Source organism: Stenella coeruleoalba, assembly GCF_951394435.1.
Source record: "Stenella coeruleoalba genome assembly, chromosome: 2".
Classification (NCBI taxonomy): domain Eukaryota; kingdom Metazoa; phylum Chordata; class Mammalia; order Artiodactyla; family Delphinidae; genus Stenella; species Stenella coeruleoalba.
Window position 1 is genome coordinate 174,407,624 of NC_137147.1, and position 17,237 is coordinate 174,424,860.

At 38.8% G+C, this 17,237-nt stretch overlaps 1 protein-coding gene across 1 annotated transcript in view; it reads left to right on the top strand.

The window, feature by feature from the left end:
* Window positions 1–17,237, top strand: part of PRPF18 (pre-mRNA processing factor 18) — a 52,283-nt gene that overhangs the window by 18,981 nt on the left and 16,065 nt on the right. Inside the window, exons 4-9 of the mRNA XM_079914376.1 lie at window positions 779–892; window positions 6,628–6,774; window positions 8,169–8,237; window positions 9,632–9,772; window positions 9,899–9,970; window positions 12,157–12,312. Of these exons, the coding sequence (XP_079770502.1) occupies window positions 779–892; window positions 6,628–6,774; window positions 8,169–8,237; window positions 9,632–9,772; window positions 9,899–9,970; window positions 12,157–12,312 (699 nt within the window). The remainder of the gene's footprint in view (window positions 1–778; window positions 893–6,627; window positions 6,775–8,168; window positions 8,238–9,631; window positions 9,773–9,898; window positions 9,971–12,156; window positions 12,313–17,237) is intronic.

Genomic DNA, 17,237 nt, shown 5'->3' on the forward strand with positions numbered 1-17,237 from the left:
GGACCAGACGAAGGTGTTTTTGAGGTCATTTCTGCATGGGTTGGAGATAGCACTAGACGACCTCTTAAGTTTTTTTAATACCGAGTTTCATTTAATCCAGTGGGAGCCCAGTGGTTTCTAAGTGTGATACTATTTATGTTCCCAGATAAAGTTCTTGGTATTTTTAAAATTATAACTTATTTTCTTAATTATAATTCTTGTTTGTCCTTTTTATGAAATACCACATGTATACAAAGAGTGTGTAAAACATGTGCGACATAGTGGATAATTACAAAACACACACTCGTGTAACGATGGCCGAAGTCAAGGAGGAGTATTATCAGGCCCTCAAAAGCCCTGCACGTCCCCCTCCCTCCAGTTGTAACTCACTTTCTCTTCTGAGGGACTAGTTTTTGGTTTTAATGTAGTACTGCAGTGCCGACTCATGGCTATCTAGGGTCATTGACTTATCACTGACTCCAGGCTTGGTTTTATTTTATTTTTTTCTCTTTATAAATGTTATCACTCCCTCCCATCGTAATGTTTTTCTTATGTATTCTACTACACAGATTGGTCCTTTCTGAAACACTCGCCAAATGACCTAAACCATTAGGGTTATTTAAGGTGTGACAATAATTCAGTATATCTGTTAGTGGAAACTAAAGAAAAAGAAATATAACTTACTTTCTGCATCTACTTTTCACTTACCAAAATAAGTGTTTGGTCTCCTAAAATAGGAATTACTATTACTAATGACATAGGGAATTACTATTGTTGTTTGATATATTTTTTTAAATAGGTTATCAGGAGATTAAGAGAAAGAGGAGAACCAATCAGACTCTTTGGAGAAACTGATTATGATGCTTTTCAACGTTTAAGAAAAATAGAGATCCTTACACCAGAAGTTAACAAGGTAAGAAGTCAGAACAAAGGTAGAAGAATGTCGTTGTACCATATAAATGAGAATAGTATGGACTTCGACAGAGTTCAACTAATTGCATTACTATAGAGAAAAAAGGAAAAATAAAGTTGCCAGATTACTGCTGCTGAATGTAAGTTTTCTTTTTTTTTAAATTTTGTGTGTGCGTGAGTTTATTTTTTTTTACTTATTATTTTTCAGTATTTATTTATTTCTTTTTGGCCTCATTAGGTCTTACTTGCGGCACTCGAGATCTAGTTGTGGTGCGCGGGCTCAGTAGTTGCGTCGTGCGGGCTTAGTTGCCCGCGGCATGTGAGAATCTTAGTTCCCCTGCCAGGGATCAAACCTGTGTCCCCTGCATTGGAAGGTGGATTCTTAACTCCTGGACCACCAGGGAAGTCCCAAGTTTTCTTTAATTTTCTTTTAAAAAGCACACATCTTGGGTATGCAGTTTAGTGCATTTTGACAAATACATGCAAGTGTGTGGCCACTACCCTTATGAAGATATAGAGTATTTTCATCACACACACATGGAAGTTCCCCAGCACTCCTCCTTGGCCAGTCCCCGGGTTCTACTTCCTCCACTCCTGGGCAGCCACCTTGTTAAATTCTATCCCCACCAGTGAATTTAGAGGATGTGTGTCTGGCTTCTTTTGCTCAGTGTGATATTTTGTAGATTTGTCCATGTTATTGTGGATGTTGGTAGTTTGTTCCTTTACATTGCTGATGATATTCAGCTGTATGAATATATCAGAATATGTTTCTAGCTTTGGGCTGTTATGAATAAAACTGCTGTGAACATTCTTACACAGATCTTTTTTGGATCTGTGTTATTCCTCTTGGGTAAATATGTTTTTATCTCTCTGGTAAATACTTAGAAGTGGAATCGCTGTATAGTAAGAGTAAACGTGTGTTCAGCTTTTTAGGAAATGCCAAATATTTCCAGTGTCTCATCAGCGTTTGTTATTGTTAGTCTTTTAAATTTTAACCATTTTCTTGTATTGTGGTAGTATCTCATTGTGGTTCTATTCACAGTTCCCTGATAACTAAAGATTATGAGCATCTTTTCATAGGCTTATTGGCCATATCTTTCTCTATGCAGTGTGTCTTTTGTTCATGTTTCAGTTGGGTTGTTTGTCTTTTTATTTTTGAGTTGTAGGCGTTCTTTATGTGTATTCTGGATTCTTTGTCAGATATACAGATCATGTTTTGTGTCTATTCTTTCCTAGTCTAGGCCTTACCTGTTCTCTTAATGGTGCCTTTCCATGGGCAGGACTTCCAAATTTTGATGAAGTTCGCTTTATGGTTATTGCTTTTGGTGTTTTGCTTAAGAAATCTTTGCTTACCCTAAGGTCTTAAAGAGATGGTATTTTCTTCTAAAACTTTAATAATTTTAGCTTTACTTTTAGGACTCTAATCTTGTTTTATGGCTCAGCTTATGGTCTGTCTTGGCGAATATTCCATGGACTCTTGAAAAGAGCATGTTTTATGCTTTGGATAAATGTCAGTTACAGTGGTGGTGTTCAGATCTTCTGTGGCCTTATTAACTTGCTCTTTCAGTGAGAGACAGGTGTGGTTATCTGTGGCTGTGTAACAATCCACCCCAAAACTTACAGCTTAAAACAATTCATTATTATAAAATCTTTCTCAGTCATCTATGATGGTAACAAACCACCCCGAAACCTAGTAACCTAAGGTAATTTATCATTCTCCCTCACAGTTCTGTGGTTCGATTGGGCTAAGTAAGCTGGGCAGTTTTTTGCTTGGGGTCTTGCATGTGATACAGTCAGGTGAGGGCAGTGGCTGAGGTCATCTGAAGGCTCCTTGGACTGGCCTTCTAACTTAGAATGCTGCCTTAAAGGTGCAGCTGCTTTGTAGCAGGTGTCAGCATTTCCTGCCTTTTTAAGGCTGAGTAATACTCCATTGTATATATGGACCCCATTTTGTTTATCCATTCACCCTCGATGGACATGTAGGTTGCTTCTACCTTTTGGCTATTGTGAATAATCCTGCTATGGACACAAGTATATAAATATCTGTTCGAGTCCCTGTTTTCACTTCTTTTGCATATATTCCCAGAAGTGGAATTGCTAGATCATACGGTGATTCTGTGTCTAACTTTTTTTTTTTTTTTTGCGGTACGCGGGCCTCCCACCTCTGTGGCCTCTCCTGCCGCGGAGCACAGGCTGCGGATGCGCAGGCCCAGTGGCCATGGCTTACGGGCCCAGCCGCTCCGCCACATGTGGGATCCTCCCGGACCAGGGCACAAACCTGTGTCCCCTGCATCGGCAGGCGGACTCTCAACCACTGCGCCACCAGGGAAAACCTAACTTTTTTTTAAAGCATAATGAATTTAAAAATTTTTCTTCATTTATATTATTAATGTGCACATCAATTTGTTTTTCTTTATTTTCAGTCCTATCTGAACTTTCCTAACTTAAATTCTTGGAAAGAGTAAGTGGTTTTGTAATGCTTCATTTCACTGATATTTTTTCTCTTCTATCTCGAGTCATTTTCCTTATCAAAAGATAGTTTAAAATGGTAATGTGAACTATTCAATTTTTGTTACCTGATTTAATTTTTCTACTGCTCATTTCATTACTTGAAAAATCTCCTAGCTTTTAATATTAATTTATTACAACCTGCTGTATTCTAATCTTATTCAAGCCTGTCCCAAATACTAGAGTTTCTTATGTACTTTTTAAAAACTGGGGTATAATTGACATATAACATTAATTTCAGGTGTACAGCATAATGATTTTATATGATCACCACAATAATCTAGTTAATATTCATCACCATACAGAGTTACAACAAAATTTTTTTTTCTTGTGATGAGGACTTTTTTTTAGAGATCTACTCTCTGAGTAACTTTGAAATATGCAATACAGTATTATTACCTTTAGTCACTATGCTGTACATTATATCCCTGTGATTTATTTATTTTAGAAATAACTGGAGCAGTCTAAAAGTTCATAAATTTGAACACATTCTGAAGCTCTACATTTTTACTCCCCTCCCTCCACGTTTTATTTTTCTGATACCACATTTTACATCTTTTTGTCTTGTGTAGCCCTTAACTAATTGTTGTAGTTAGAGTTGTTTTTACTATTTTTGTCTTTTAATCTTCATACTCGCTTTATGAGTGATTAATTCACTACTTTTACTACATATTTACCTTTACCAGTGAGATACATACTTTCATATGTTTTCTTGTTATTAATTAGTGCCGTTTCTTGCCAGCTTAAAGAAGTCCCTTTAACATTTCTTATAAGGCTGGTTTAGTGATGGTGAACTCCTTTAGCTTTTGCTTCTCTGGAAACTGTTGCTCCTTCAATTCTGAATGATAACTTTGCTGGGTAGAGTTCTTGGAAGTTTGTTCTTTTAGCACTTTGAATATATTGTGCCACTCCCTCCTGGTCTGCAAAGTTTCTGCTGAAAAAAATCTCCTGATAGTCTTATGGGGGAGCGGGGTTCCCTTGTACAAAACAAGCTGTTTTTCTCTTGCTGCTTTTAAGATGCTCTTCTTCTTTAACTTTTTTTTTTTAATTGAAGTATAGTTGTTTTACAGTATTGTGTTAATTTCAGGTATAGAGCATAGTGATTCAGGTTTTTGCAGATTATATTCCATTATAGGTTATTACAAGATATTGGGTATAATTCCCTGTGCTATACAGTATATCCTTGTTGCTCATCTATTTTAAATATAATAGTTTGTATCTGTTACTCCCATACCCCTAATTTGTCCCTCTCTCCTTTCCTTCCCCCCTTGGTAACCACAAGTTTGTTTTCGATATCTGTCTGTTTCTGTTTTGCATATACTTTCATTTGTATTATTTTTTAGTTTCCACATATGGGTGATATCATACAGTATTTGTCTTTCTCTGACTTATTTCACTAAGCATAATACTCTCCAGGTCCATCCATGTTGTTGCAAATGGCAGAATTTCATTCTTTTTTTATGGCTGAGTAATATTCCAGTGTGTGTGCGCGTGTGTGTGTGTGTGTGTGTGTGTGTGAATGTGTGTATGTGTGTGTCACATCTTCTTAATCCAGTCACCTGTTGGGCACTTGGGTTGCTTCCATGTCTTGGCTATCATAAATAGTGCTGCTGTGACCATTGGGGTGCATGTATCTTTTCGAATTTAGTATTTTCACTTTTTCTGGGTATATACCCAGGAGTGGGATTGCTGGATCATATGGTAGTTCTGTTTTTAGTTTAAGGAACCTGAATACTGTTTTCCATAGTGGCTCTCTCAATTTTCATTCCTACAAACAGTGTATGAGGGTTCCCTTTTCTCAACATCCTCTGCAACTTTTGTTTTGTAGACTTTTCAATGATGGCCATTCTGACAGGTGTGAGGTGATACCTCATTGTGGTTTTGATTTGCATTTCTCTAATAATTAGTGATGTGGAGCATCTTTTCATGTGCCTGTTAGCCATCTGCATGTCTTCTTTGGAGAAATGTCTGTTCAGGTCTTCTGACCATGTTTGGATTGGGTTGTTTTTTGATATTGAGTTGTATGAGCTGTTTGTATATTTTGGATATTAACCCCTTGTGGGTCACATCATTTATAAATATTTTCTCCCATTCAGTAGGTTGTCTTTTTGTGTTGATGGTTTCCTTGCTGTGCAAAAGCTTTCAAGTGTAATCACGTCCCATTTGTTTGGTTTTGCTTTTATTTCTTTTGCCTTAAAGACTGATTAAAGAGAGTATTGCTAAGATTTATGTCAAAGACTGCTCCGCCTGTGTTGTATTGTAGGAGTTGTCTTTAACTTTGGACATTATAATGTATCTTGGTGTGGGTATGTTTAACTTTTTCAGATATTGCCGTACCATTTTCCACAGCAGCTGTACCATTTCACATTTCCAGCAGTGCACTAGGGTCTGTTTCTCCATATCCTAGCCAAGTTGTTAGTTTCTGTTTTCTGTTGATAATATTCATCCTAATGGCTGTGAAGTGGCATCTCTCTGTGGTTGGATTTGCATTTCCTTAAGGACTAGTGATGTTGAGCACCTTTTCATTTATGTACTGGCCGTTTGTATGTCATCTGTTAAAGTCCTTTGCCCATTTTAAATCAGGTTGTTTTCTGTTTTGTTAGGTAACTCTAAGAGTTTTATAGTTTTAGCTCTTACATTTGGGTCTTTGATCCATTTTGAGTTAATTTTTGAGTGTGGTATATGCCGAGGGTCTAGCTTTAAGGCTTCCAGTTTTACCAAGTGGTCACAAACTGGAAGTGAATAGAATGTGGAATTTGCTGGTTTGTTAGAAACATAGTGAAATCCTAGGATATGGTTGAGACCCTGGTTTTATACTGTTGACATTTCCAAATGTTTTGGGAGTTCAAAGTATCAATAGTTGCAGTTGTTAGACATTTTCAGTGAACCAGGAGAATGGGTTGGGGACCAGTGGAGACCTGGTCACTTTCACTAGGGCCTCATTAGAAAATTACAGCATTAACGCCTTTTCTTATTTGGATTTGTCACTCGTATGTTTTATTTTTCTGACCATCAGATTACCTATTGTGTGTACATTCTTTTAAATTTAAATATGTTCATAAGAATTGACTTTGCTTGGACGGTGGTGATAGCTGTATAATAAATTGAAATATTATTTGAGTTTCTTTGTGGAGAAAAAAGTGGATTATACTCATTATTAGAGAAAAAAATCAGAAGTGAAACGTCAGTGAAATTTCATACCAGATGTAACTTTTTACCTTTCCTCAGGGATTGAGGAATGATCTGAAGGCAGCTTTGGATAAGATTGATCAGCAGTACCTGAATGAAATTGTGGGTGGCCAAGAACCTGGAGAGGAAGACACCCAGAATGATTTGAAAGTTCATGAAGAAAACACCACAATTGAAGAGTTAGAGGTGACCCCTCTGCCACCTTCCCTGGTTCCCCGTCACGCCTTTCATTCCCTGCGGCAGATGGTTGGGCTCCTCAGACTCTTCAGTGTACAGCGTGCTGGCGTCTTTGGTCACTACAAAGGCCCTTCTTCTGTTTCGTGCCTTGTGTTTATTCACTCGCTTTTTTTCGTTTTCTATACGCATTCGCCTACTTCCTGCCTTCAAAAGTATTCATTCTGATGTGTTTGATGTGTATCCTTTGATTTGTTGATGGTCTTGTAGAACCAGTAGTGTTTTGTCGGCATGTGTTTTGGTATACACATAAATGATATTTTACTGTGAAATTCTTCATTCTGTTCACTTTTTTCCCACTTAGAACTATGTTAAGTTCCATCCTTGATACCTTAGGTACATGTAAACCTTTGATTTTAACTGTTAACATAGCATTTCATACACTGTGGCATTCACTGCCTTTTACTTTTTGTTCGCCATAATGACAGACAGTGAGATTGCTCCCAGCTCCCTGTTACCACAGACAGCTTTGTGACAAACAGTCTTGCACATGACCCCTCTGGAGCAGAAGCAGGATTGCTTCTGATATATGTTTAACTTGTCTGAGTACTGCCAAATTGCTCTCTGTAATGGGTTTGCCAGTCTCCGCCCTCCACCAGCAGTGTGTGAGTGTCTTGTATCCCTGCATCCCTGCCAACACCTGGCGGTATCTTGCTTTCTTATTTTTGCCAGTGTGTTGAATGTGGAGTGATATATGTAATCTTATTTAAAAGTTGTATTATCTAAATATCTAGCATGAGCAAAAATAATGACTTAGTTTAAAGTTCTTAATGGTTAATAAAACATAGTTATTTTTTCTGTCACCTTTTGCTCCTGGCTCTTAACCCACATTGCATGCTGTGAGTGAGACTGTAGTTAAGGAAGATGTCCTTTTAATTATACGTCGACCCCCTAAATTTTACTGCAATAATTGGTGTGAGCAACCAGTTCTGGACATTTTTTTCTTTTTTCCTTCGTTTCAAACAGCTTTGGAGATAGTCACATACTATACAATTTATCCGTTTAATGTGTACAATTCAGTGGTTTTTAGTATATTCACAGGTTGCTACAACCATCATCACAATCTAAGTTTAGAGCATTTTGTTCCCCTAAAAATAAACCTTGTTCATGTTCATTAGCAGTCATTCCCTTTACTCCCTCTTTGAGTCATAAAAGATAACATGCTCTCTAAATTTAAAATGGCCAATTGTCTTTTTTTTAAATCTATCTAGAAATTCCATCAGGGTTTTAAATCAAAATTGGACCATACGTGTATGTAATAAAGAGCCGTGTTCAGTCTGGTGTTGCTAGTGTATGTGTTCCGCTGTTGCTCTTGACTAATGAACAGAAGCACTCTTTTTCTTCAGGCACTGGGAGAGTCTTTAGGAAAAGGAGATGATCATAAAGACATGGACATCATTACCAAATTCCTGAAGGTATGTACTTTTTGGCTAGGAAAGGAGGACATGTTTTCTTTAGTTAAGAACTGGTCTTACTTTCTGTTTTTTGGGTTTTTTTTTGGGGTTTTCATTTTTGAATTGTTTAAGAGTTACAGACTGGAAAGGGAAATCCTCACTAAACATTTCTGCACGTACGGTGTTTATGATATTGCTATGTGCTTGGATATAGAGGTTTAACAAAGAAAATGTATATTTACTTTCTTCATATTACTTGTAAAGCTGACTTATTAATGTAAATGCACCGAAAAGAATCATAGCAGTGGAATGAACAAGAAGTTCTAAGGATTAAAACTTTGTTTTTAAACACTCTGGGAAGGAGCGCAATAAGGAGAAGCTTTTCTGAGAGATGATGACACTAAGGAAGGGAAAGAGGTGGGAAGACGTTGACAGGGAAAAAGGCAAAAACTCGAGCAGCCTTTCAGAGACTTGCGATTAGCTCATTCATCCTTCCCGGAATTCCTCTTTCAGTGGTTTAGGTAGCGTATGTGCAAATCCCAGATTCCTTTTAACATTTATTCACACATTATTTGTGTTCAGAACTAGAGATATAAATGCAAGAAATGCTTTTACTTGTGTTTACAGTTTAAATACAACATAATTAGTCATCAAGATTCTCAATCTGTTGAGGATTTGGCATGGAATTAGCTAGGGCGTGGTGGGATCTAGCATGAACTAGAATTTCCTCGTTGAGTGACAGCCTCTCCCTATGTAGGACATGCATAGGTAACACCGCTAGGGGAGTATGGCTTCCTCAGCCCTCAGTGTTTACCTGCCTCTGGGAAGGATGCTCTTTGTGCATTTAACTCAGGGGGCACCTGGGTAGTTTTCTGGGGCAGGGTGGGGGCTGGTCATAGTTTCTTTTATTTTCGTTCGTTTTTTTCCTTCCTTCTCCTTTGGTCAGGCACTTTAGAGGGAATTTTTAATTGAATTGTGGTCTCTACTGCAAAAGTAGAAAGTCCAAATACTACAACATCATCCCTGGAAGATTGATTAAATATCACAGCACATATGGCATTATGGCTGATGAGTCTAGGTAGGTTGAATTTTATGTAATAGAAATACAAATAAAAGTTTATTTCTGTCAAGCAGTTGCCGGTGAAATTTGATAGCTCTTTCAGGGGAAGTGGATCGCATCTGAGCTGGGAGAGGTGTAGAATAGGGAAGTCTGTGACTTGCCAAAGGTACTACATTAAAACATACGTGACGCAGTAAGCAGAGATAGTTCATTAGTTCCATATTGGTTGATGTTTTAATCAGTCAAGACATTTACTCTAAGGATGAGTGTATACCATTTTGTGCATCAGAGAACTTTTAAGCTTACAGAACCACTGGGTGGCATTGTAGTCTAAATTTACCCTTTTTTCCCACAGTTTCTTCTTGGTGTTTGGGCTAAGGAGCTGAATGCCAGAGAGGATTATGTGAAGCGCAGTGTACAGGGTAAACTCAACAGTGCTACTCAGAAACAGACCGAGTCCTATCTCAGACCCCTTTTCAGAAAGCTACGGAAAAGGGTGAGGTTTCACGAAAAATGCTTTTGTTAACTGATTTTTAAAAAATAGAATATATAAAGTTAGAATAAATGCAGTCTGTAACACTGTAGCTTCCAAAATTTAGTTATGCTCTTTTTTCTTTTCCAGAATCTTCCTGCTGATATTAAAGAATCCATAACAGATATCATTAAATTCATGTTGCAGAGGGAATATGTGAAGGTACATTACCATGCTGTGCATCAGAATTATGTTTATGAGCAGACGTAGGTTGTGTACATAATATGTTCATCTCGTGTGGGAGTATTTTAATAGAAGATTTAAGAATAAATGTGAAATGAATTAGTAGTAAAAAAAACTTTCATTTTCTAATATATTAGCTTTATTGTTAGGCATGAATAATAAAGTTTAAGACTGCACTGTAATTTTTAGTCATTTTTAAGGAAGGTGTAAAGATTCTTCACAAACTGGATATAGGCAGCCGTTCATTTCATGAATGGGATTGAATTTCAAAGTTTTTAGATTGTTGAGTATGGCTTGGAACAAATTTTCCCGTAGAAGCAATGTTACGTAGATTAGTTTCCCAGGCCAGCTATAAAAACCTACTTAATCCATAATATAGCTGAACCATCGTACTGATGATACAGTGGAATTTAACTGCCCTTTATGCTGTTTTCTCTGAGAAAATGTTCCAAGTAAGGCTGCCAGAATTCCTCTCTCGCATTTCAGTACTGCAACAATAGCAAAGCCCAGGAGGGGAGACTTCCCCTGCTGCAGTGTCGACTCTGGGACCAGGTGGCAGAGGACAGAGCTCTGGGGTCCATGTGCTTCCTGGGTAGAGTTTTGAAAGGAGGTGGAAGGCCATCAGTCCGTGTGGCGAACAAGAAGAGAAGGGCCTCTTGCACCACTAATGGGATTGGAAGTGCACCCCTGCTCGTGGGCCATCAGCCGAGTTTGAGGAGGGAGGCTCCCAGCGGCTGTGCCTCCCAAGAGAGGAGTGGAGGGTTCCGTGCAGCATCTCCAGTGACAGTTCCAGAGCCTCGATGGGGCTCTGCCAGAAAAGTGGGGATGCGTTGCTTATTCCTGTGCTCTGAGTGTCTGTCCTCAGAAGGGACTGTGGGTGATCCTGGGTGACTGGAGATCTCCTTGATGAGAGCCTCATGCTAATGGGCTAAAGTAGTGTTTTTAGTCCCTCTAGATGAGAGCCTGTTGGTTAGTCAGAGAAAGTGTTTCTGCTTTATAGCTATGAGTTTTATTTTTGGATAGTTTCTGTTGCCTGGAGCTTAGCAGGGATGATTGCATTGGGATGGATGGATAAGGTCACCATCAGTGCAGAAGGAACTCACAGCACTTGCCTGCTAGAGGCGATGCCTTCCCTCTTGATACTTTTCTCATTCTCGTATATGAGAAGCTGGTGAAAGTTTATTTTATATAAAGTACAGAAAGAACTAAAACTTAATATTAGGACACTCTTGTTTGGAAATTTGGGGAAACTGAATATTGGAAATTTTATCAGTTAATATCCAGTATTAAACTTTACACACACGAGTATCAGGGATTTTAAAAAATGTGTATATGCCGTTTTAAAATTCAGTATATCAGTCTCATAGTTGTTTGATTTTTAAATGAAGATCCCTTTGAGGCCTGGCTGTGTAAGCCTCTCTGAAACCCTTGGGGTCTTTGAGAGTTTACTTGCTTTCTGTTTTGTCCCCCACCCCAGCCCAGGTAGCCAGGCTTGGTTTAGAAAAAGAGCCATTTTTCTTCATTGCTTTCTCTCTTCTCATTTTGTCGCTTTTAAGGTTCTTGGCAGGTGGGAGGTTTGGGGGGCCAGAGTGAAGTGATCTCATCCTTTAGCTATTTGGCTCGAGGGCCAGTATTTAATCTCTGTTTACACATCTGCTATGGACCCGATGTGATGGTCCCAGCACACACAGCCCACACTGCTTTCAGAGGTCTGCACTGCTGTGCAGGGAGTAGTTGTAGTTTCAGGTTGGATTATGAAAAACTAGTTAGCCTCTGTCTTCTCTGTGACCACCTAGGGAGAAGACTAGGTCTAACGGAAACTCAGACTAGAGTTTTTGTCAGTGCATCAAATTACCTGCCTGGTAATTCCAGATCTGAAATGTATTAACTTCCAGTGCACCAAGGCTGCAAAGGAATGTTTTGTCTTTTTACTCCCTGGGTTAGCGTTGGTTTCTGTTTTTCCACAGACATTTGTGGTCCTGGGTAAGCAGTCAGTCACCCCATATTTTAATTTCTTTTGTTTGAATAATGAGAATGATAATATTTTCAACACGCCCAAGAGATGGATGAAAATTTCATCACGAAGGGCTGTGAAATACTAAATGAAAATTTGGACCAGCAGAATATTTCTGCTTTCCTGATCTCTTCTTCAACTCTCTTTTCAGGCTAATGATGCTTATCTTCAGATGGCCATTGGAAATGCCCCTTGGCCCATTGGTGTCACTATGGTTGGCATCCATGCCAGAACCGGTAGGGAAAAGATTTTTTCCAAGCACGTTGCACATGTTTTAAATGATGAGACACAGCGGAAGTATATTCAGGTAAGCAGTTTGGAGGGAAAAGTGCTCTGGAGGTTAACATTCCCCGGTTCTCAAACTAAGTTTTGAGAGGAGGAGAATTATAGTGATTGGGTATAGCATGATAGGATGCAAGTCCACTCGTTATGTAAATAGTACTTGTATTTAAGACACCTTCCACTGTACTATAAAATAGGAACCTTTTAGGTTTCATATATGATGTAAGACAGGGTGAAATGTTGTGCTTTAATTACTTGAGTAGTGAAATAAAACTATTGCTGTTCGCTTGGGGAGTTTACTAAAGAATGACGAATTTAGAGTATTTTGCAATAATTCACATTTTGTTACTTTCAAGGTAGATTAACATCTAGGCTAAAAAGGTATAAACGGTAAAAATTTAGCTAGTAAATATTTTTAAATAATTTGTAACAACACTTCGGTACACAGATTTAAAAATATTTATAGTTTATTTTCTTAAAGTTATACATGCCTCACATAAACCTGGTTACACTGCTGTTGGGTTAAACTTTTCTTTTTAGTGGGAAAAAACCCTCAACTGTAATCTAGCTTTTGCCAAGGTGTCAAAAACCCGGCCCAGCCGCTCCGCGGCACGTGGGATCCCCCCAGACCGGGGCACGAACCCGTGTCCCCTGCATCAGCAGGCAGACTCTCAACCACTGTGCCACCAGGGAAGCCCCTCCATTTTCTTAATAACCACCATTGACCATATCGAAGGCAAAAAGCTTTTAGTTGGGGGAAAAAAGAGTGGTTTGGCTTTAACAATAGAAAACAGTTACCAGTGATTAAATTTGCTAATTGTGTTCTGCTATACCATGACCAAAGCTATAGTGTGTATAAGAGTTCATATAATTAGATAAATTGTCTTAAAGACAGCATCTTCTTTAGAAAATGGTATGATTACCATCATCTTATAAACTGAGTTTTCTTTTTTAAAATACGCCTAGTATTTTAAAGACTTCTGGTTCATTTTGGAAGCTATATAGTGACCTATCCTCCCTCCATTGTTCTTCCTTTTTAACTCTTCTCTTCCCCTTAAAATGTTTTTCCCCCTTTTTCCCAAGATGATTAGAGAAAATTGGCAAACATACTGTATCTGAACTTTAGGAAGGTGTTTGACCTAAATCCAATAATATTCTTGTGTATAGATGTAAATATGGTAAAATGATCAGGTGGACTCAGCTTGTTGAGTGAGAGAAGCCATGCATACTAAATAATGGATCCGTGTGTGTTTGGGTGCGTGCTAGGGACATGCCATGGGGCACTCAGTGACCTCAGTACTGTCCTATTCAACAGTTTTAATGACCAATTTGGATGGCTGTTCTGAGAGGTATATTTATCAGCTTTACAGACAGTAAGAAACAGAAGGAATAGGGTGTGCGTTCAGGTGGAGGAGAAATTTGCATTCCAGAAGTTCTTGACAGACTGAAGAAAAAAGCAGATTCTAAAAATATAATATTTAGCAATGATGACCATAAAGAAATTTGGAAGTCTAATAACTCAGTTAGACTTCTCACAAGTCAAGTTAGACTTGAGCATACAGTTTGAGCACTGTATATGAGGAAGAATTAGGGAATTTAAGTACAATAACAGTAGTACAGTATGGCTACCGGAAAGTCTAATGATAGCTTATGCTACATTATTAGATGTAATAATTTAGTATAAGTTCCACAAGGCAAGAGCATAGTTCACTGTCATATCCGCAGAGTCTGGAATAGTACTCATGGTGGGTGCTCAGTAAATATCTGTCGAATGAATGAATACTCCAGAGGACGAGAGGTGCAAGTCTTGCTTTTTTTCCCCTAGTCCTTGAGAAAGGAGACTCTTGGTGGGGGTTTGGGTAACTATAGATAATGAGAGAACTTTCCGATGGAAGAGGGATTAAACTTGTCCCATACAGTTAAGGACCAGGTAAGGTATAGGAATGAAGGCATATTTCTAATCAGTGTAAGGAAAGGATTCTTTCTTTTTTTAATCTTTTTGTTTTGAAACAATGAGAGACTGGTAAGAGGTTGCACAGGCTCCGGACGCGCAGGCTCAGTGGCCATGGCTCACGGGCCCAGCCGCTCCACGGCATGTGGGATCTTCCCGGACCGGGGCATGAACCCGTGTCCCCCGCATCGGCAGGCGGACTCTCAACCACTGTGCCACCAGTGAAGCCCCAAAGAAGCTTTTTAACAGGCAGAATTGCCCCAAAATAGGAGTAGGGCTGCTTTAGAAGATATGGGGGAGATCCCTACCACTTGATGTGTGCAAGCATCCAGTTAACTGTTGCCCTTTCTGGTCTGTTGATTTCTCTGGTACTTCTCTGCCATTTTCCCTAGAGGCCATCGCTTAAACCTGAGGTTGCAAACTCACATACCCAGGATAGTTGGGTAACAGGTGAGCTGAGTGTTAAGAAGCCTCTGACCCTCGGTCTCTCTTTTCTTTTCCTACTTTTCATGTAGCCACAGATGGAAGCAGTATTTTCATTTTCCTCTCAACTCTGTGATAAGAACGGTGAACAGTTGATTACCAATGTTGTGTTAGTTCAACTGTACTCCAGTATAAAATAAAAACTTTAAAAAGTGGATAGCGCAAGCACAGTGTGAAGTGTCAGCTGAGTCTTAGCCTCCAGCGTTACGGGAGTCACTTCAGCTCATTGTTGCCTTGTAGGAATATGGTTCTAGTGTTGTTCCATCTTCCTTTAGTTTTTAGTGAGATACTAGAATCCTTAATTTTTTAAAAAAGCGTATGCTCCTATTTTTAAAATATTGGCAATAAAAAAACAAAAAAATTAGCATTGTGTGAGGCCAAATAAAGTACCAGTTTTTGATCTGTCTTAAAATAAACCCATAGTGCAGCTCAAGGCAGAACGAAGCCACCCCCATGTTAGCGTTTTACGAAATTCTTGATTACAATTAACTGAGTGATTTCCTAAGCTGTCTTTTAAATCTTTCTCCTCTTATTTTGGTATTTGGGTGAGGTTGAGTTGAATTATTCCTACAAAGGGACAGTTTAAATATATTATTTGAAGTTTAAGTCAGGAAGTGACACACTTAAAGGATCAGGTAGTAAATATTTTAGGGTTTGGGCTTCATAGGTCTCTGCTACAACTCTTCAACCCTGCAGTGAAAGCAGCCAGGGGCTGTGTTCCAGGAAAACTCCATTTATAAAAGGGGCGAGTGGCCCGTGGGCCGTAGTTTGCTGACCCCTGGTAAATGTATAAACCCAAACCTTTTCTACGTTAAGATATTTGCTGAGGAGGTAATAGTGAAAGTCATTTAATAGGGTAATTTTTCTTTTTCTTCTTTTAATTTTTTTAACATCTTTATTGGAGTATAATTGCTTTACAATGGTGTATTAGTTTTTGCTGTACAGCAAAGTGAATCAGCTATATGTATACATATATCCCCATATCTCCTTCCACTTGCGTCTCCCTCCCACCCTCCCTATCCCACCCCTCTAGGGGGGACACAAAGCACCAAGCTGATCTCACTGTGCTATGCGGCTGCTTCCCACTAGCTGTCTGTTTTACATTTGGTAGTGTATATATGTCCATGCCACTCTCTCACTTCTTCCCAGCTTACTCTTCCCCTCCCCGTGTCCTCAAGTCCATTCTCTACGTCTGTGTTTTTCTGTGTCTTTATTCCCGTCCTGCCCCTACATTCTTCAGAACCATTTTTTTTTTAGATTCCAAATATATGTGTTAGCATACGGTATTTATTTTTCTCTTTCTGACTTACTTCACTCTGTATGACAGACTCTAGGTCCATCCACCTCACTACAAATAACTCAATTGCGTTTCTTTTTATGGCTGAGTAATATTCCATTGTATATATGTGCCACATCTTCTTTATCCATTCATCTGTCGATGGACACTTAGGTTGCTTCCATCACCTGGCTATTGTAAATAGGGCTGCAGTGAACATTTTGGTACATGACTCTTTTTGAATTATGGTTTTCTCAGGGTATATGCCCAGTAGTGGGATAGCTGGGTCATTTGGTAGTTCTATTTTTAGTTTTTTAAGGAATCTCCATACCGTTCTCCATAGCGGCTGTATCAATTTACATTCCCACCAACAGTGCAAGAGGGTTCCCTTTTCTCCACACCCTCTCCAGCATTTATTGTTTGTAGATTTTTTGATGATGGCCATTCTGACCGGTGTGAGGTGATATCTCATTGTAGTTTTGATTTGCATTTCTCTAATGATTAGTGATGTTTAGCATCCTTTCATCTGTTCGTTGGCAATCTGTATATCTTCTTTGGAGAAATGTCTATTTAGGTCTTCTGCCCATTTTTGGATTGAGTTGTTTGCTTTTTTGATACTGAGCTGCATGAGCTGCTTGTATATTTTGGAGATTAATCCTTTGTCAGTTGCTTCATTTGCAAATATTTTCTCCCGTCCTGAGGGTTGTCTTTTGGTCTTGTTTATAGTTTCCTTTGCTGTGCAAAAGCTTTGAAGTTTCATTAGGTTCCATTTGTTTACTTTTGTTTTTATTTCCATTACTCTAGGAGGTGGGTCAAAAAGGATCTTGCTGTGGTTTATGTCATAGAGCATTCTGCATACGTTTTCCTCTAAGTTTTATAGTGTCTGGCCTTACATTTAGGTCTTTAATCCATTTTGAGTTTATTTTTGTGTATGGTGTTAGGGAGTGTTCTAATTTCATTCTTTTACATGTAGCTGTCCAGTTTTCCCAGCACCACTTATTGAAGAGGCTGTCTTTTCTCCATTGTATATTCTTGCCTCCTTTATCAAAGATAAGGTGACCGTATGTGCGTGGGTTTATCTTTGGGCTTTCTGTCCTGTTCCATTGATCTATATTTCTGTTTTTGTGCCAGTACCATACTTTCTTGATTACTGCAGCTTTGTAATATAGTCTGAAGTCCAGAAGCCTGATTCCTCCAGCTCCGTTTTTCTTTCTCAAGATTGCTTTGGCTATTCGGGGTC